The 21,586-nt window shown below is 42.3% G+C and overlaps 1 protein-coding gene across 4 annotated transcripts in view; it reads left to right on the forward strand.

Moving 5' to 3' along the window:
- Nucleotides 1-21,586, forward strand: part of LOC133612219 (NT-3 growth factor receptor-like) — a 127,957-nt gene that overhangs the window by 40,608 nt on the left and 65,763 nt on the right. For all 4 annotated transcript variants that reach the window (XM_061969439.1, XM_061969438.1, XM_061969437.1 and 1 more), the window contains 4 exons: nucleotides 5,935-6,077; nucleotides 7,225-7,369; nucleotides 9,588-9,700; nucleotides 11,645-11,828. In XM_061969439.1, the coding sequence (XP_061825423.1) occupies nucleotides 5,935-6,077; nucleotides 7,225-7,369; nucleotides 9,588-9,700; nucleotides 11,645-11,828 (585 nt within the window). The remainder of the gene's footprint in view (nucleotides 1-5,934; nucleotides 6,078-7,224; nucleotides 7,370-9,587; nucleotides 9,701-11,644; nucleotides 11,829-21,586) is intronic.

Raw genomic sequence — 21,586 nt, forward strand, 5'->3', positions numbered from 1 at the left:
AGTATGGTTATCAACACTTGTGCCAATTTTTTCCTGGAAGGAAAAAGGAAGCAAACAAAAGGCACGCACAATGGCAGAGAACAAACTTGACTAATGAAACAAAACTTGCACAGAGGCAGAAACTATGAACAATAAACACAAACTTACTTGGCATGGAACTATTATTATTATTATTAGCCTTTATTTAACCAGGTAAAATCCCATTGAGATCAAAGATCTCTTTTCCAAGGGAGACCTGGCCAAGAGGGCAGCCGCAAGGTTACATTAAAAACAGTAAACAAATGCATAAAACATCACATTTACAACATTAAAACTTGCTCACATGACACATGTGCATACAGACAAGGTAGACTGCTACTATGGTAGCATGAAGACAAAACTAGGTAGCAGGGGTGTCAGAAGAAGCTTGGTATGAAAGGATAGATAATGTCACCAGGACGAACAACAGAAACAGACCGGCTTAAATAGCAGTGACACGATCAGTGAAAACAGGTGCGTGACTCAAAACGTGAAACAGGTGCGTGACATGACAGGTGAAAACTAATGGGTTGCTATGGTGACAAAAACAAACAAAAGTGCACAAAGAGTCCAAAAACAAAACCGAACATGACTAAAACAAAACATGATCACACAGACATGACATCCACCACGTTAAGGTGGCGATTCATGGACGACAATATTAATATGAATATATGTTTGATGAAATTTGATTGTATGCATGAGTGTATGTATGCATATGTGCTTGAATGTGTATATGTATGTTTGTACCAGGACTGTGTATGCTCTGTATTTGTGTATGTATGCACCGTGAGTGTGTATGCTCTGTATTTGTGTATGTATGCACCGTGAGTGTGTATGCTCTGTATTTGTGTATGTATGTACCGTGAGTGTGTATGCTCTGTATTTGTGTATGTATGCACCGTGAGTGTGTATGCTCTGTATTTGTGTATGTATGTACCGTGAGTGTGTATGCTCTGTATTTGTGTATGTATGCACCGTGAGTGTGTATGCTCTGTATTTGTGTATGTATGCACCGTGAGTGTGTATGCTCTGTATTTGTGTATGTATGTACCGTGAGTGTGTATGCTCTGTATTTGTGTATGTATGTGGGAGCGTATGTACGAATGAATGAATGTACGTATAGACAGTATGTATGAATACTTGTGTGTATGTGAGTATATACAGTATGTGTATTTTGTATGTACAGTATAATTGTCTCAGGGTATCTGCTGGAGCCAAAGTATAGCCCCAGCCACCCAGAGAGCCCAACCCAAAACAGCAGGTGATGTGCCCAGGGAACAAGGGACCACCGTCCCCACGCAGTCAGGCCGGCCAGCGACAGGACCCCCGGCATGCCAGTGGCTGCCATAGACAGACGCCCCCGCAGAGGACAAGGCACAGGAAAAGCAGGGGACAGCCAGCCCCTAAACCAGCCAAAGACCACACCCCACGCCGCCAGAAAGACGGTACGCCCTGCCCCGAGAGGCCCAGAGACTCCCCGCTGTTGGAAGAGAGGACCACCCTGCCCCACTAGCAACCGGAATAGAGGGGCGGGCCCCTGTGGGGAAGCACAGTGTGTGACCTCGGGGAACATACTTTTTTTCCGTACCACAATATGACAGAGTATGTAGCGCTTGGCTTCACTGTAACCACTTTTGGAGACGAGGAAAGGCCGGTGTGATGTCACAGCGCAGAGTGGGGGGGAGTATTTTCTTCTTCCTAGAGCGGGGGGGTAACAGAAAATAATTGAGAAGCACTGGGCTAAATAAACTTCTCTATGACTTGAGCTCCAGTATTCTTCTGTTGGTTTGAGATTGTCATTACAGCCATAAGTGGTGGAAAAGTGTATTACAAGTGCGTATCTGCGGTCCAAACGGACCGAGCTGAGCAACAGATATTTTTCCGCAGTCCTCTAGGAGGCGTCTCGGCTCTATGGCACTGGTACTGTATAAACAACATTTCTACATTTTCTTTTGGGGATTGGTTCTTTGAGTGGACTGGGGGTGTTGTCCTCGCTGGGGGAACCGGCTGGACCCTCAACCATAACCTTGGTTTGAAGTGCAAATGTTAAGTTTGGAGGAAACACTTCAGAGTTTCTCTGGCAAACCCAATAATGTAAGGGAACACAACATCCATCCATCCATTTTCTACCGCTTGTTCCCTTTGGGGTCGCGGGGGGAGCTGGAGCCTATCTCAGCTACAATCGGGCGGAAGGCGGGGTACACCCTGGACAAGTCGCCACCTCATTGCAGGGCCGGGAACACAACATTTCTCCTTATGTTTTTGTTCTCTCTGTCAGGTTTTTTCACCCTTTGTTTTTTGGTATATTTCACAGAAACAACACCTCTGAAGTGTGTATGCTTTGTTTGTCCTCTGTCTTTGGGGTAGGGATGGTCTCTGTTGTGTAAAAAGCTTGCGAGGGTTTATGCAAGTGTTGTCGTAAGTGATGGGAAGAGTAGGTGCTGGTCTGTGTGGTTAAGTTTTGTAGACCTCAAATGCTTATATTCCAAACACGTGACTTCTTCCCCTAAATTAATAATAGCGGTGGTCAACAAAGCCAAGATGGCTGTTGTGCAGCAAGCAGTGCGCAAACTATATCAGCAGTGCACGCAAGGGGCCTAAATCTTCCTGCAAAAAGAAATAACAATCAAAATCAAACAAGAAAAAAAATGTAACTATGCAATGGAATAGATCCCTAAACAATATCAAAACAAATGTGTCGAGTGATATCAAGGCTACATATATCAGTGGAGTTCCCAGACATATTGAACTATCTTGTGCTCTGACGTCATTCTACACCACAAAACAGATGCAAGTTTGGAAAAGCATGGAGGCCTACAACTTCTTTGTGTGTGGCTGAGTCAAGAAACTTGGTTTCAAGACTCTCCCGGATAAATACACATTGTTTTTACTCCTGTAAGGTTGCATGGAGTCGATGAGTTTCTGGCACTGCTCAGGTGTTATGAGAGCCCAGGTTGCTCTGATAGTGGCCTTCAACTCTTCTGCGTTTTTGGGTCTGGCATTCTGCATCTTCCTTTTCACAATACCCCACAGATTTTCTATGGGGCTAAGGTCAGGGGAGTTGGCGGGCCAATTTAGAACAGAAATACCATGGTCCGTAAACCAGGCACGGGTAGATTTTGCGCCTAAATCTTCCTGCAAAAAGAAATAACAATCAAAATCAAACAAGAAAAAAAATGTAACTATGCAATGGAATAGATCCCTAAACAATATCAAAACAAATGTGTCGAGTGATATCAAGGCTACATATATCAGTGGAGTTCCCAGACATATTGAACTATCTTGTGCTCTGACGTCATTCTACACCACGAAACAGATGCAAGTTTGGAAAAGCATGGAGGCCTACAACTTCTTTGTGTGTGGCTGAGTCAAGAAACTTGGTTTCAAGACTCTCCCGGATAAATACACATTGTTTTTACTCCTGTAAGGTTGCATTTCATGATTTAACTTTGTGTCTTGCGTCCATGTAAACAAATGACTACCTGGCAGCTCGACACCCGTGACTGCATATCTATTTAGCAAACTAACAATTACGGAATCCTCACCACATTTGATTTTTGTCTTGTTATCATATGTAACTCTGACACATTTGTGTCAGAGTATCATTGACTCTGACTTTCTGGTTTCTTTTTGTTAAAATTAAAATACAAATAATTTCAAGATAATACTAAACGAGTAACGTACAGGTAAAAGCCAGTAAATTAGAATATTTTGAAAAACTTGATTTATTTCAGTAATTGCATTCAAAAGGTGTAACTTGTACATTATATTTATTCATTGCACACAGACTGATGCATTCAAATGTTTATTTCATTGAATTTTGATGATTTGAAGTGGCAACAAATGAAAATCCAAAATTCCGTGTGTCACAAAATTAGAATATTACTTAAGGCTAATACAAAAAAGGGATTTTTAGAAATGTTGGCCAACTGAAAAGTATGAAAATGAAAAATATGAGCATGTACAATACTCAATACTTGGTTGGAGCTCCTTTTGCCTCAATTACTGCGTTAATGCGGCGTGGCATGGAGTCGATGAGTTTCTGGCACTGCTCAGGTGTTATGAGAGCCCAGGTTGCTCTGATAGTGGCCTTCAACTCTTCTGCGTTTTTGGGTCTGGCATTCTGCATCTTCCTTTTCACAATACCCCACAGATTTTCTATGGGGCTAAGGTCAGGGGAGTTGGCGGGCCAATTTAGAACAGAAATACCATGGTCCGTAAACCAGGCACGGGTAGATTTTGCGCTGTTGGAACTTGAAATCTCCATCTCCATAGAGCAGGTCAGCAGCAGGAAGCATGAAGTGCTCTAAAACTTGCTGGTAGACGGCTGCGTTGACCCTGGATCTCAGGAAACAGAGTGGACCGACACCAGCAGATGACATGGCACCCCAAACCATCACTGATGGTGGAAACTTTACACTAGACTTCAGGCAACGTGGATCCTGTGCCTCTCCTGTCTTCCTCCAGACTCTGGGACCTCGATTTCCAAAGGAAATGCAAAATTTGCATGGTTGGGTGATGGTTTGGGGTGCCATGTCATCTGCTGGTGTCGGTCCACTCTGTTTCCTGAGATCCAGGGTCAACGCAGCCGTCTACCAGCAAGTTTTAGAGCACTTCATGCTTCCTGCTGCTGACCTGCTCTATGGAGATGGAGATTTCAAGTTCCAACAGGACTTGGCGCCTGCACACAGCGCAAAATCTACCCGTGCCTGGTTTACGGACCATGGTATTTCTGTTCTAAATTGGCCCGCCAACTCCCCTGACCTTAGCCCCATAGAAAATCTGTGGGGTATTGTGAAAAGGAAGATGCAGAATGCCAGACCCAAAAACGCAGAAGAGTTGAAGGCCACTATCAGAGCAACCTGGGCTCTCATAACACCTGAGCAGTGCCAGAAACTCATCGACTCCATGCCACGCCGCATTAACGCAGTAATTGAGGCAAAAGGAGCTCCAACCAAGTATTGAGTATTGTACATGCTCATATTTTTCATTTTCATACTTTTCAGTTGGCCAACATTTCTAAAAATCCCTTTTTTGTATTAGCCTTAAGTAATATTCTAATTTTGTGACACACGGAATTTTGGATTTTCATTTGTTGCCACTTCAAATCATCAAAATTAAATGAAATAAACATTTGAATGCATCAGTCTGTGTGCAATGAATAAATATAATGTACAAGTTACACCTTTTGAATGCAATTACTGAAATAAATCAAGTTTTTCAAAATATTCTAATTTACTGGCTTTTACCTGTATATTAAAAGTGTATCAAACAAACTTTTAACGAAGTGGTCACTGCAAACGTGTGCGTTCTTAGACTCTTCTCCCTTGTACTGGAGTGTGTGCCACTTTTGTCGTAGTCTTTTGTAAAATCTTGCACTCTTCCGCCCTTCTTGATTACCTCTCGAAGAACTCTGAAGAAATGTTCATCCTTTTCGTGATTTGAACAGATCGTACAGCCGAAAACAACGCAATCATAGGGCAATTTTCTTTTAGAAAGGCCAAATGCCGCCTATTACCCATTGAGCAAAGATGCTGCTTGAATATGCGTGGTGACGCATATTCAATGAGCTGGACGTGACATAAAACCCAAGCAAAATTGAGGCCTTAATCTAACCCAGCATGTAGTTCACAGTCCAGAACGGCAGTGCATAATCTTTGTTGCGATTCAACCTTCAGCCTGAAGGCTTACTTTTTTCATAATCGTGGTCATATATTTAACTTTACGAATGCCATGCTCCTCAGCCAATTTTAATCCGTTTTTTCAGTGACTTTTCAATATCTGTATGTGCAAAAACTATATATATTTTTTTGATGGAGAGTTCATGAAAATATGTTTTTACTTATTGTTGCTATGTCTGCAAGTGTGGAAGTATTTGTTTTTGTTGTATATTGCCTTTTCTTTTGTTTACAGACCTTCCAGAAATTACCATGAGCCACAGCGTCCTTACAGTGAAAGAGGGCGAAAGTGTAGCAGCAACATGTAATGGCTCTGGATCCCCATTACCTGAGGTTGACTGGCCCATTAGCGGCTTGCACACTTTAACATTACAAGAGGTAAAGGCACCAATAATTACAGACTTTATGTCTTCTGTACTGTACTTTTGATACACTGGCTCTTTTTGTCATGTTAATGTGCCCCAAAATGCACATTTTACATGTAAGCATATAATGTATGTGTGAGAAAAAAAATAATGACAAGTCTATTTTAGAGAGTTTTATTTTAAATTGTGCTTAGTTTGAATTTTGATCAAGTGACTCGTTTCTTATGACCATGTCACATTTGAATGTTTCCAACTGTTTTTTGTCTCATTTTTGCCCATCAGGGAGGTTAATAAAAAGCTAATTATGGAGCACGTAGACTCTCTTAAATACATATTGACCAAAATATATTTTTTAAAGTTCATTTTTTTTAGTTCATATTTCAAATTGTAAATCCTAAATACAGGTAAAAGCCAGTAAATTAGAATATTTTGAAAAACTTGATTTATTTCAGTAATTGCATTCAAAAGGTGTAACTTGTACATTATATTTATTCATTGCACACAGACTGATGCATTCAAATGTTTATTTCATTTAATTTTGATGATTTGAAGTGGCAACAAATGAAAATCCAAAATTCCGTGTGTCACAAAATTAGAATATTACTTAAGGCTAATACAAAAAAGGGATTTTTAGAAATGTTGGCCAACTGAAAAGTATGAAAATGAAAAATATGAGCATGTACAATACTCAATACTTGGTTGGAGCTCCTTTTGCCTCAATTACTGCGTTCATGCGGCGTGGCATGGAGTCGATGAGTTTCTGGCACTGCTCAGGTGTTATGAGAGCCCAGGTTGCTCTGATAGTGGCCTTCAACTCTTCTGCGTTTTTGGGTCTGGCATTCTGCATCTTCCTTTTCACAATACCCCACAGATTTTCTATGGGGCTAAGGTCAGGGGAGTTGGCGGGCCAATTTAGAACAGAAATACCATGGTCCGTAAACCAGGCACGGGTAGATTTACATACCGCTCTACCAACCGAGCGGTATAGCTTGGTTGGTAGAGCGGTATGTATATAGAAGCCATTGTGGCCTGCAAATCAAACTTTTCCCTGTCCCTGTTCTCTAATAATGCATATGCAGTTATTATACATATTATTTGATGTATGTTTTTTTGTTTGTTTAGTTTTTGATTATGATCTAATGCGCATGTATTTGCTGCAGGCCAGAATCTACGACAACAGCACCGTTCGTTCTATAAACGTCACTTTGGTAAACGTAAGCAGAGATGACAACCTTTCCCTTCTGAACTGCACAGCCACCAACGTTGTAGGCACAACCAACGCTTCCATTCAGCTTATTGTCCACTGTAAGTACACACACACACGCACACACACACACATGACGTGATTGTATGAATTTAACAGCCACATTAGCATTACTGGCATGAAATTAAAAAAAGAAAACATTGAAAGTAATGTTTGTTGCAATTTACAATTAACAGTTAAATTGAAGGATTGTTGTCTTTTGATGATGTCATTGTGTTGGCGCAGCACTGATGTCATTAGAGGGCGACAATGTTGCGTGGAGGAGGAATAGAATAAAGGGAGTCACACGCACGCTCCAAAAGACTACAAGTTCCTGTGTTATTGTCTTCCAAGTGGGTGCTTTGGACGCCCTACAGCACGGGTGTCAAACTCAAGGCCCCGGGCCCGCGACATCATTTTATTTGGCCCGCAAACACCTGGAAATGATATTTGTCAATAAAGTACTTCATATTTTCTCACAAATGTAATTGATTTTTTTCAATCTGACAAAAAAATATATATGTACTGCTTGAAATTGGAAGCAGGGCCTGGGGGATCTGTGGTGGGCTCTCCTATGTCTGGGGCTGAGGTTGCCGAGGTAGTTAAAAAGCTCCTCGGTGGCAAGGCCCCGGGGGTGGATGAGATCCGCCCGGAGTTCCTTAAGGCTCTGGATGTTGTGGGGCTGTCTTGGTTGACAAGACTCTGCAACATCGCGTGGACATCGGGGGCGGTACCTCTGGATTGGCAGACCGGGGTGGTGGTTCCTCTCTTTAAGAAGGGGAACCGGAGGGTGTGTTCCAACTATCGTGGGAATCACACTCCTCAGCCTTCCCGGTAAGGTCTATTCAGGTGTACTGGAGAGGAGGCTACGCCGGATAGTTGAACCTCGGATTCAGGAGGAACAGTGTGGTTTTCGTCCTGGTCGTGGAACTGTGGACCAGCTCTATACTCTCGGCAGGGTCCTTGAGGGTGCATGGGAGTTTGCCCAACCAGTCTACATGTGCTTTGTGGACTTGGAGAAGGCATTCGACCGTGTACCCCGGGAAGTCCTGTGGGGAGTGCTCAGAGAGTATGGGGTAACGGACTGTCTTATTGTGGCAGTCCGCTCCCTGTATGCTCAGTGCCAGAGCTTGGTCCGCATTGCCGGCAGTAAGTCGGACACGTTTCCAGTGAGGGTTGGACTCCGCCAAGGCTGCCCTTTGTCACCGATTCTGTTCATAACCTTTATGGACAGAATTTCTAGGCGCAGTCAGGGCGTTGAGGGGATCTGGTTTGGTGGCTGCAGGATTAGGTCTCTGCTATTTGCAGATGATGTGGTCCTGATGGCTTCCTCCGGCCAAGATCTTCAGCTCTCACTGGATCGGTTCGCAGCCGAGTGTGAAGCGACTGGGATGGGAATCAGCACCTCCAAGTCCGAGTCCATGGTTCTCTCCCGGAAAAGGGTGGAGTGCCATCTCCGGGTTGGGGAGGAGATCTTGCCCCAAGTGGAGGAGTTCAAGTACCTCGGAGTCTTGTTCACGAGTGGGGGAGGAGTGGATCGTGAGATCGACAGGCGGATCGGTGCGGCGTCTTCAGTAATGCGGACGCTGTATCGATCCGTTGTGGTGAAGAAGGAGCTGAGCCGGAAGGCAAAGCTCTCGATTTACCGGTCGATCTACGTTCCCATCCTCACCTATGGTCATGAGCTTTGGGTCATGACCGAAAGGACAAGATCACGGGTACAAGCGGCCCAAATGAGTTTCCTCCGCCGAGTGGCGGGGCTCTCCCTTAGAGATAGGGTGAGAAGCTCTGTCATCCGGGGGGAGCTCAAAGTAAAGCCGCTGCTCCTCCACATCGAGAGGAGCCAGATGAGGTGGTTCGGGCATCTGGTCAGGATGCCACCCGAACGCCTCCCTAGGAAGGTGTTTCGGGCACGTCCGACCGGTAGGAGGCCACGGGGAAGACCCAGGACACGCTGGGAAGACTATCTCTCCCGGCTGGCCTGGGAACGACTCGGGATCCCCCGGGAGGAGCTGGACGAAGTGGCTGGGGAGAGGGAAGTCTGGGCTTCCCTGCTTAGGCTGCTGCCCCCGCGACCCGACCTCGGATAAGCGGAAGAAGATGGATGGATGGATGGATGACGGGAGCGGATGCTCACTGCTGAGCTCAGTAGTAGTGACTGTAGTTTGACTTTTGACTACAAATCTTAACCACAAAACCTGAATTGATTCTTGAGTAAGGTGCAGGTATTTTCTCTGAACATATTTGATACAATAATCATCTTTTGTCTTTTCTTTTTAGTTTGTCCTTCCATTATACATCTAAAGGAGCCAGAGATTCGCCATGATATATGCATAGTATTCACTGTAAGAGGTTCACCCGAGCCAACATTAAGATGGTTCTACAACAACAAGGTGCTCACTTTTATTTGTCACTGGCATAACTTATGTGTGAACAAATTGTCTTTTTTTTTTAGGGACTTTGCTTTTCTTTGAGGATTTTGATCTGTTCCTGTGTGTCTTTAGTAGTGTCTTGTCATCAGCTCCCTCCTTCCATCGGTGCCTTATCCAGCCAAGCCTTGCGCTCTCATTTGTCTCTGTACAGCGGCACCTCGGAATTCGAGTTTAATCGGTTCCGTGACGCAGCTCATACTGCAAAAAACTCATATTGCGAAACAGCGCATTGAAATCAATTGCAATTATTTATTCTGTGCTTCGCGCCCCCAAAAGAGCACAATTTCAACATAGAACATGCCTTTTAAAAAGAAAAATGTACTTTTTGATAAATAGTGTAGGAAAATCATACGATAGACTGCAGTACAAACTACTACAATAGTTTTGTGAAGTAATAACATTTACCTTGGAGAGTGGAGTTTTACGGAATCTTCTTTGAGCTGCTTCTTCGGCAAACACACAATCAGCAGCTTCTCCTTATTTTCATGTCTGCTTTTTAGATACTATTTCAATGTCCTTGGCTGATGTTATTGACACATTCTGCTTCAGTATGGTGCAGACTAGCAGAATAATTTGCCGAGAGATACCTTGTATCCCAAAATACTGATAAGCTGGGGCATTCGCATCCTGTGGTACCGCTGTATTTAGTTGATTAGCTGGTTTGGGTTCATCTGTTTTTGTCTACTCTGTATGTAATGGGTTTGCCCCTCATGATTTTAGTGTTTTCAGGCTTATTTTTGTATTTCTTGATTGTGAATGTTTTCGATCCTGGTCATGTTTTTTGTTTTTTTTCCAGCGTTTTTTCCAGCTCAACGTATACAAAGAAACTAATGAGATAGCAAGGCACGGGAATTCAGGAAGTAGAGAGTCGATAGGTGATGACACAAGGAGCAAGACATATGCTTGGAACAACAACAAAACAGATATGACTAATCAAACAATGGGAGGACTCACAAGAGCACAAATCAAAATCCTGAAAGAAAAACAATCAATAGTCCAAATGGCATGAACGAGGCTTAGTATTAGGGGTGTCCCGATGCAACTTTTTCACTTCCGATACAATACAGATAATGGAGCCTTAAGTATTGGCTGATACCGATATTTTTATTATTTTGTAATGTGAAATGTTCGAAAAGATATGATCAATTGAAATTAGTCAGAGAACAATTGTAGGTATGAAAAACCCTAACCTATTTAATATTAACCGTTTGGAATTGACTTATTCTGTCTAAACTGAAGTGGAGTGGTAATTGTACTTTTAAAGACACCTAGCGGTCACAATAATTCATTAAATGAAGCTCATGGCGCAGTAAGCTGAATGCCGACACGTTTGTTATTAATTACTTTTTTCTGCCTTGGAGACTTTGTATCTAGTAGGTAAAATTCAAATATAATTATTTGATACTTGTTTATATTGACAAATGTTGGGTTTTTGTCCAATTACTTATTGTGTATGTCTAGCTTGTGTGCTGTTGTGTTGCTGTGAGCTCCTTGTAGCCTATAGCCCACGCTTACCTTTTGTAAATTAATTGACTGTAACACTGTATAAGAAAAGACCGACCTTGTGTGCTTATTGGAGGTCATTTAGATGTTAACTGGTTGTCCAGTTTTGCACACGTACACATGCTGCCGGACTGCTTGTATTGGAGCTTAGATCGGAGATTTTAGATGCAAGCCAATATCATCCGATACTTGTTTTTTCTGCTGATATCCCAAAGATAGCCAATTTCAATATTGAATCGGGACACTCCTACTTAGTACCATGCCACTAACGGGTAGAACAGTACTTTGACAACATTTAACAATATATTTGTTTGCTTTTTTAATTCTATTTATGAATTGAGTTCCTGATATTTAATGCATGATGTCCTGCCATTCATTATTTGCTGTCTTTATCAATTACAGGAAATATCCTATACAAAGTATGTGTATCCACATATGGAATTTTACAATGACTACATAGAGGGATGCCTTATATTCAAAAACCCAACTCATCACAACAATGGCAACTATACACTGCAGGCTACAAACTACCTGGGTGTGGTCACCAGCACTGTTTATGGACACTTCCTTGACAAGCCTTTTGAAGGTAAGGTGATGTGTGTTGTATGTCTCCAGTGTATGTGATGACTGTACATTTTTCGCAAAGGAAAAAAAAAAACTATTTACAGAACTAGAGAGAAGCAACACAGCACTCTCAATTCCACCAAATACACCTTAAAGGAGCCTTATGTAAGAATTTCATGTCAAGTCATCATTAAATGGCCCTGATATGTCAAAAGGCATTAATAAATCATGTTCTTTTCGATTACCGTATTTTCCGCACTATAAGGCGCACCGGATTATTAGCCGCACCTTCAATGAATGGCATATTTCATAACTTTGTCCACCAATAAGCCGCCCCGGACTATAAGCCGCGCCTACGCTGCGCTAAAGGGAATGTCAAAAAAACAGTCAGATAGGTCAGTCAAACTTTAATAATATATTAAAAACCAGCGTTCTAACAACTCTGTTCACTCCCAAAATGTACGCAAATGTGCAATCACAAACATAGTAAAATTCAAAATAGTGCAGAGCAATAGCAACATAATGTTGCTCGAACGTTAATGTCACAACACACAAAATAAACATAACGCTCACTTTCTGAAGTTATTCTTCATTCGTAAATCCTTCGTCTTCGGTGTCCGAAGTGAAAAGTTGGGCAAATTTACGATCCACTGGCAGATGTTGGCGTCGTCTGGCGCTGCCTCCTCGTCTTAGTGAAGGTGTGTTCGCCTTCTGTCATCCATTGTTCCCACGCAGTTAGCAGTCTAGCTTCGAATGCCCTGTTGACACCAATATCTAGCGGCTGGAGGTCTTTTGTCAATCCACCCGGAATGACGGCGAGTATTGAATTAAGCGCGTAAGCGTGTCTCTCAATGTGCTGTTATGAGCTAGCAAATATAACAACTACACTACCCAGCATGCAACGATAGTTACGAGCATGCGCGGTAGCCCTGAGAAGCGTTGTATGCTGGCAGTTAGCACGCTGTGAGTAAACGTTGAGAACTCAGTTAACACGCCTCGTCTGCATTATTTATAATTAGACAGACAACACACTTAATAGGAGCCATTTTGGGGTCTTTACATAAACACACAAATGGAAATGAAACGTCACATATCCCAGCATGCACCGCGCGCTTCTTCGTCATCCACTGTTCCCACGCAGTTAGCAGTCTAGCTTCGAATGCCCTGTTGACACCAATATCTAGCGGCTGGAGGTCTTTTGTCAATCCACCCGGAATGACGGCGAGTATTGAATTAAGCGCGTAAGCGTGTCTCTCAATGTGCTGTTATGAGCTAGCAAATATAACAACTACACTACCCAGCATGCAACGATAGTTACGAGCATGCGCGGTAGCCATGAGAAGCGTTGTATGCTGGCAGTTAGCACGCTGTGAGTAAACGTTGAGAACTCAGTTAACACGCCTCGTCTGCATTATTTATAATTAGACAGACAACACACTTAATAGGAGCCATTTTGGGGTCTTTACATAAACACACAAATGGAAATGAAACGTCACATATCCCAGCATGCACCGCGCGCTTCTTCTACGGGGAAAAAAGATGGCGGCTGTTTACCGTAGTTGCGAGACCTAAACTTTATGAAAATGAATCTTAATATTTATCCATATATAAAGCGCACCGGGTTATAAGGCGCACTGTCAGCTTTTGAGAAAATTTGTGGTTTTTAGGTGCGCCTTATAGTGCGGAAAATACGGTACCTCTATAACTGATAACTGTAGTTCAGCCGGGATATGCTCGTTTCAAAATTAGATTTACAGCCCTGAAATCTTGTAATTGTTTTCATTTCGATGTCCCGCCTTCTACTGTTTGACCAATTAGAAAGTCTGTGAGTGTGTCACATCCAGGTTGCCAGTTATGCACCGCTATCTTCATCTAGCTACTGCCACTGGTAAAGTTACCAAACATGTCAGGCCTTAGTAAATCTAAAAGGCGTCGTTACAATTCTCAACTTATTCATGACAAAGCCAGGAACAAAATGAGGATTTGTATCGGGGATGCCTTTGAAAAATAGAGACGATTGAAGGCAGAGAAGATTTTTTCATCTGACGCCAAACTTCTTTCCTCCTTGATAGGTTAAGTAAGGCATTTACGTTTTCTTATTACTTGTAATAAATGGAAATGGACATTTCGTATGTAAACAATATATTGTCCAATAGAGTCTATGATCTTTTTGAACAAAGCTAGTATGTTCGTGCAACGAATGCTTAGCATGCTCGCCTGGTCAATGGGAGCATACGTATAGCCCAGTTTGATGACACATCGAAATACAGGCTAACGGGCGAAATATATGCCAGTTAGCTTGTATGTCGAAGTGTAATCGAACTGACAGGGCAAAATATATTTTTGACAAATAAAACCTATGGATATGCCTATTTGTCAGTGCCTATTTCCTTCTCATTATACTGATACGCTGAGGAAATGTGTTCCAACATTAACACGGCTGTCATGGCAATGTGAGACGTATGGAGACAGCCAAATCACATGATAACATAATTCCTCATTCGTGTTTGCATATTGGAGACCACGTACCAACTTGTATGGCAATCTGAAACCATCAATCAATCAATGTTTATTTATATAGCCCTAAATCACAAGTGTCTCAAAGGGCTTCACAAGCCACGACATCCTCGGTACAGAGCCCACATAAGGGCAAGGAAAAACTCACCCCAGTGGGACGTCGATGTGAATGACTATGAGAATCCTTGGAGAGGACCGCATATGTGGGTAGCCTGCCCCCCAGGGGAGACCGAATGCAATGGATGTCGAGTGGGTCTGACATAATATTGTGAGAGTCCAGTCCATAGTGGATCTAACATAATTGTAAAAAGTCCAGTCCATAGTGGGGCCAGCAGGACACCATCCCGAGCGGAGACGAGTCAGCAGCGCAGAGATGTTCCCAACGGATGCAAAGGCGAGCAGTCCACCCCGGGTCCCGACTCTGGACAGCCAGAAACGTTTGAAACAGTAGCCTAAGGCTTACCTTGGTAAAATGTCTCCTCTTTAGTTTTGGGCGTACATTAGGCTGCTAAGCATGCTCTGCTTATTTTCGCCAGTATAACCATTGCTAGTGTTGGTTGTAGTTCGTTTTTGTCTTTGTTTTCTGATAGTTCTGACAACAACCATATGATTGCGATTTGTTGTGATATTGTACGCAGGCATGGCATACTTCTTCCTGAAAATAGCCTAATTTCTGTGTAAAATGTGTCGGTTAGAGATTTGGCTGCGTATCTGGCAACCTCGGTCAGGGAGAGGGGGAGGGGACTACAGAATTGTGACTGTGATTGCAATACCATTTCTGGCCAGATTCTTACATTTGGCTCTTTTTACAATAACACAATACCACGCGCTGGTCCTAATTCTGATACCAATAGAAAAATATATCATAATTATGAATGTTGTTACCTCCGCAAGGAGGTATACTGTTTGTCATTTCCAGGGTTTGTCAATTCGTATTTTCCGCACTATAAGGCGCACCGGATTATTAGCCGCACCTTCAATGAATTACATATTTCATAACTTTGTCCACCAATAAGCCGCCCCGGATTATAAGCCGCGCCTACGCTGCGCTAAAGGGAATGTCAAAAAAACAGTCAGATAGTTCAGTCAAACTTTAATAATATATTGAAAACCAGCGTTCTAACAACTCTGTCCCAAAATGTACGCAAATGTGCAATCACAAACATAGTAAAATTCAAAATGGTGTAGAGCAATAGCAACATAATGTTGCTCGAACGTTAATGTCACAACACACAAAATAAACATAGCGCTCACCTTCTGAAGTTATTCTTCATTCGTAAATCCTTCGAATTCTTCGTCTTCGGTGTCCGAATTGAAAAGTTGCGCAAGCGTGGGATCCAAAATGGCCGGTTCCGTCTCGTCGAAGTCAGTGTCGCTGTTGTTGTCCAGTAGTTCTGTGAATCCTGCCTTCCGGAAAGCTCGGACCACAGTTGTGACCGAAATATCTGCCCAGGCATTTACGATCCACTGGCAAATGTTGGCGTATGTCGTCCGGCGCTGTCTGCCCGTCTTAGTGAAGGTGTGTTCGCCTTCGGAGCTGTGTGAAAAAAGCCACCCGGCCTCTTCGCGTAAACTTCCCTTAACCACTCGCTCATCTTTTCTTCATCCATCCATCCCTTCGAGTTAGCTTTTATGATGACGCCGGCTGGAAAGGTCTCTTTTGGCAAGGTCTTCCTTTTGAATATCACCATGGGTGGAAGTTAGCATGGCAAGCTAGAACCACAGTGAAGGATGACTTCTCATTCCCTGTGGTGCGAATATTCACCGTACGTGCTCCCGTTCCACAGTGCGGTTCACAGGAATATCAGTTGCTGTGAAATACGGTAGTAATCCGTGTGCGGATGGAGAGATTGCGTCTTTTTATGAACCGGATCCTTGTCGCTTAGTAGGAGCCATTTTGTGGTCTTTACAGATGTAAACAGGAAATGAAACGTACGGTGATATCCGCGCGTTTTTTCTTCTTCTTCCGGGGGCGGTTGGTTGCTTACAGTAGAAGAAGAAGCGCTTCCTGTTCTATGGGGGCGGGTGCTTTCCTTGGCGGTTGCTTGCGTAGAAGAAGAAGCGCTTCCTGTTCTACCGGGAAAAAAGATGGCGGCTGTTTACCGAAGTTGCGAGATCGAAACTTTATGAAAATGAATCGTAATAAAGCGCACCGGGTTATAAGGCGCACTGTCAGCTTTTGAGAAAATGTGTGGTTTTTAGGTGCGCCTTATAGTGCGGAAAATACGGTAGTTAGTTAGCATTATAACTCAAAAAGTGATGGGAAGAATTTTGATGAACCTATCCGGAATGTCTGAAATGAGAGGAGCAAGTGATGACTTTTTGGGAACATCTGGATCATTTCTACTACTTTACCATATGTTCGTTTACGTTATGAGCTCAACTTCTCTGTGTCTGTGCCTCCACCCACAGAGACAAAGTCAGTGGATGACTAACATGAATCTTCACTTTGTTGGTTTCATTCTGCTGGTAACTCAAAAACGTATGGTTGGATTTTAATGCAAATTTCAAGAAATGTCCGAAATTGGACAGGGAACAAGTCATTACACTTTGGGGGCAATCCAGGTCACCAGCGGAATTCAGGATTTTTTACTATTGGGAGATAAGGCCTGGCAGAGTTCCGCCATCTCTATGTGCTTTTTTGTGCTTTTTTAAAACGTTTTTAAGACAGAATAATAATTGTGTGCTATGACAGATGCATACACAACATGTGACTAGAAATAGCCCAATACCAATACGGGTGTCTCTAGCAAAACAGGTTACCAATCGCCAACTTCCCCGCGTCATTTGAGCCATACTCTGCGCTTTGAACCTCGGCAGACCAGCCCCTATTTGCTGAGTCCAAAGCCAGGCTCAGAACCTGAAGAGATCAATCAATCCATCAATCAAAATGTATTTATATAGTCCTAATCATAAGTGCCTCAAAAGGCGTCACAAACAACAATGACATCTTCTGATCTGAACCCAACTCCATTTGGGGTCCATAGGGAGGCCAGCAGAGATCCTCTTGCGTGTAGCACAGAGACGTCACCAACTGATGCAGATCAAGTAGCAGGTCTTAGACTGTGGAGGAGCCTTATTAAGAAAAGCTCCAAAAGCCCAAGATGGGGAAAAAGAGGAAACCTTGGGAAGGGGCCGCAGATGTAGGTGACCTGCTGTAATGAGTACAGAGTGGGTACAGTTATTGAATTGTTACATTCATGATAATATTAGAGTCCAGTCCATCGGGAAGCCAGCAAAGGGGTGCAGGGGGATCTTGTTCCTTTTAGACAAGACGTCACCGATGATACATAGAGGAGTGGTCCACCCGTGGTCACGACTCGGGACAGCTAGTGCCTCTTCCAGACGGTACATCTCCAGAAATGATCCGTGGTCACCTGGAGAGGAAGGCAGAGCAGAAAAGAAAACTGGTTAAATAAGATGGTTCTAGACCGTTTAATATTTTGCACGTAAGTCACAAATCCTTAAAATTGCCTCTGAAGTGTATTGGGAGCCAGTGCAGGTGAGCCAGTATAGGCGTAATATGATCAAACTTTCTTGTCCTAGTCAAAAGTCTAGCAGCCACATTTTGTACCAACTGTAATCTTTTGATGCTGGACATTGGGAGACCCGAAAATAATACGTTACAGTAATCGAGACGAGACGTAACGAACGCATGAATAATGATTTCAGCATCGGTGGTGGACAAAATGGGACAGATTTTAACGATATTACGGAGATGAGATAAGGCTGTTATAGAAACACTCTTAATGTGCAGCTCAAACGAGAGAGTTGAGTCGAAAATAATGCAGAGATTTTTCACAGAGTCCCTTTGTACAATTGTTTTATTGTCGAATTTCAAAGTGGTATCTGTAAACAAGGGCCTCTATCGTGTAGGACCGATAATCAACATCTATTTCTTTGTGTTAAGATGCAGGATGTTGCCGGACATTCATTGTTTGATTTCACTTAGACACTCCTCCAAATGACTACAGTCTGGCGTCTTGGTCAGCTTTAGAAGCATAGAAAGTTGGGTATCACCAGCATAACAGTAAAAGTTAACACCATAATTGCGTATGATGTTGCCTTGCAGCAGCGTATAAATAGTTGAAAGTGCAGGACCAAGAACCAAACCCTGTGGAACTCCACAAGAAACCTTAACATCCTTTGAGGTCACGTTGTTATAGGATACACAGTGCATCCTTTCAATGAGTAGGGGTTAAGCCAAGAAAATGCTAAGTCTGAGCCTGCGATGGGGTGGCAACTTGTCTAGGGTCTACCCCGCCTTCCGCCCGATTGCAGCTACGATAGGCTCCAGCACCCCCGCGACCCTGAGAGGGGCGAGTGGTAGACAAATATTGGATGGATGGAGGAATGGAGGGATGGTTGGATGGACAAACCAATATGTCATTTGATGCATTCTAAAATATGTCTTTATTCTCCTTTCTAATGAGCTCAATTTTTATAGAAAGTAATTGCATAAAGTGGACCTACTGGGAGAAGACCCTGTTGGGTTAGCGATGCTATTGCTTTAAACACATATTTAGGATAATTTTTTATTGAGGTGGGTGAGGTTAGAGCAATTTAGTTTCAGCTAAGGCAAAAGCGTATTTGTAGTTTATCAAAGTATGATTCCATGCTTGATGAAAAACCTCTAGCTTCGTCGCACGCCATTGCATTACAGCTTTCTACTTGATTGTTTTTAATAGCTCTGACATGGACATGGTCAGTTACGGACAGATGGATATTTTTATACACACAGACAAAGCATAATACTGACAAACAATTTAAAACACACACACGAGGATCTGATTACACGCACACATCAATTGGTTACACACATACAGATTGAGATTCACGTTTGTAAATTATTTTGCTACAATAATACTTCCATAAAATGTAACGTTTATAACTTTGTGATTCCAGAATGTAATTTCTGTCTTTTCTCATTTTTGATTTTCTTTCTCAACTGCGGAAACAGATTATGATTATGGTAAGTTTCTCAGAAAATGTGATTGGTCAATCCATTGCTTTATTTTTTTCTTGTTTGTTTTCCCAGTGCTGATGTATCATGCAGTGGTCAGTGGGCAAATATTCTACATGTACAGGATCTCTGTAATAAAGTTATAAATCATATAAATATCTAATGTGACAATGCACAATGGCTAACTAATAACGCTTTAGATACATGTTTAGGGATGAGAATTGATAAGATTTTTTCACAATAGTTCCGATTCCACTTTAGTTTCTAGTTAACGATTCGGTTCCTTATCGGTTCTCCTATCGATTTTTTGGGGAAAAAGAGAACAAACAGGTCAATTATTATAAATGTTGTTTAGTTCACAGATAACGTGACCCTACAAAGCCTACAGTATGTTCTTAAGAGGCGCATACATCGCATAGAAAAAAATAACTTTTTTGAAAATATATACAGGTAAAAGCCAGTAAATTAGAATATTTTGAAAAACTTGATTTATTTCAGTAATTGCATTCAAAAGGTGTAACTTGTACATTATATTTATTCATTGCACACAGACTGATGCATTCAAATGTTTATTTCATTTAATTTTGATGATTTGAAGTGGCAACAAATGAAAATCCAAAATTCCGTGTGTCACAAAATTAGAATATTACTTAAGGCTAATACAAAAAAGGGATTTTTAGAAATGTTGGCCAACTGAAAAGTATGAAAATGAAAAATATGAGCATGTACAATACTCAATACTTGGTTGGAGCTCCTTTTGCCTCAATTACTGCGTTAATGCGGCGTGGCATGGAGTCGATGAGTTTCTGGCACTGCTCAGGTGTTATGAGAGCCCAGGTTGCTCTGATAGTGGCCTTCAACTCTTCTGCGTTTTTGGGTCTGGCATTCTGCATCTTCCTTTTCACAATACCCCACAGATTTTCTATGGGGCTAAGGTCAGGGGAGTTGGCGGGCCAATTTAGAACAGAAATACCATGGTCCGTAAACCAGGCACGGGTAGATTTTGCGCTGTGTGCAGGCGCCAAGTCCTGTTGGAACTTGAAATCTCCATCTCCATAGAGCAGGTCAGCAGCAGGAAGCATGAAGTGCTCTAAAACTTGCTGGTAGACTGCTGCGTTGACCCTGGATCTCAGGAAACAGAGTGGACCGACACCAGCAGATGACATGGCACCCCAAACCATCACTGATGGTGGAAACTTTACACTAGACTTCAGGCAACGTGGATCCTGTGCCTCTCCTGTCTTCCCCCAGACTCTGGGACCTCGATTTCCAAAGGAAATGCAAAATTTGCATGGTTGGGTGATGGTTTGGGGTGCCATGTCATCTGCTGGTGTCGGTCCACTCTGTTTCCTGAGATTTCAAGTTCCAACTGGACTTGGCGCCTGCACACAGCGCAAAATCTATCCGTGCCTGGTTTACGGACCATGGTATTTCTGTTCTAAATTGGCCCGCCAACTCCCCTGACCTTAGCCCCATAGAAAATCTGTGGGGTATTGTGAAAAGGAAGATGCAGAATGCCAGACCCAAAAACGCAGAAGAGTTGAAGGCCACTATCAGAGCAACCTGGGCTCTCATAACACCTGAGCAGTGCCAGAAACTCATCGACTCCATGCCACGCCGCATTAACGCAGTAATTGAGGCAAAAGGAGCTCCAACCAAGTATTGAGTATTGTACATGCTCATATTTTTCATTTTCATACTTTTCAGTTGGCCAACATTTCTAAAAATCCCTTTTTTGTATTAGCCTTAAGTAATATTCTAATTTTGTGACACACGGAATTTTGGATTTTCATTTGTTGCCACTTCAAATCATCAAAATTAAATGAAACAAACATTTGAATGCATCAGTCTGTGTGCAATGAATAAATATAATGTACAAGTTACACCTTTTGAATGCAATTACTGAAATAAATCAAGTTTTTCAAAATATTCTAATTTACTGGCTTTTACCTGTATAAGAAATAAATATTCTTCTTTAGAATGTACCAAAATAAAATACATGGAAATTACACAGAATGTAACATTTAGTATCATGTTCTAATAACTCATTCTATGCAAAATGAGATATGTCAAACCGTTGTTTGTTATTGTGATGATAATGGTTTACAGTTTAGGAAAACCTTGAATGTAAAATCTCAGATAAATGTGAGCTTTCAAAAACTGTAAGCCATGATCGTTAAAATGATAAATAAAGGCTTGACATATGTCACGTTGCATGTAATGAGTTGATATCACATATTGGTTTCACATTTGAAGTTGAATTGCTGCCATGAATGGACTTGGAGTAATATTATATATTA

This window comes from Nerophis lumbriciformis, linkage group LG10 (assembly GCF_033978685.3).
Source record: "Nerophis lumbriciformis linkage group LG10, RoL_Nlum_v2.1, whole genome shotgun sequence".
Classification (NCBI taxonomy): domain Eukaryota; kingdom Metazoa; phylum Chordata; class Actinopteri; order Syngnathiformes; family Syngnathidae; genus Nerophis; species Nerophis lumbriciformis.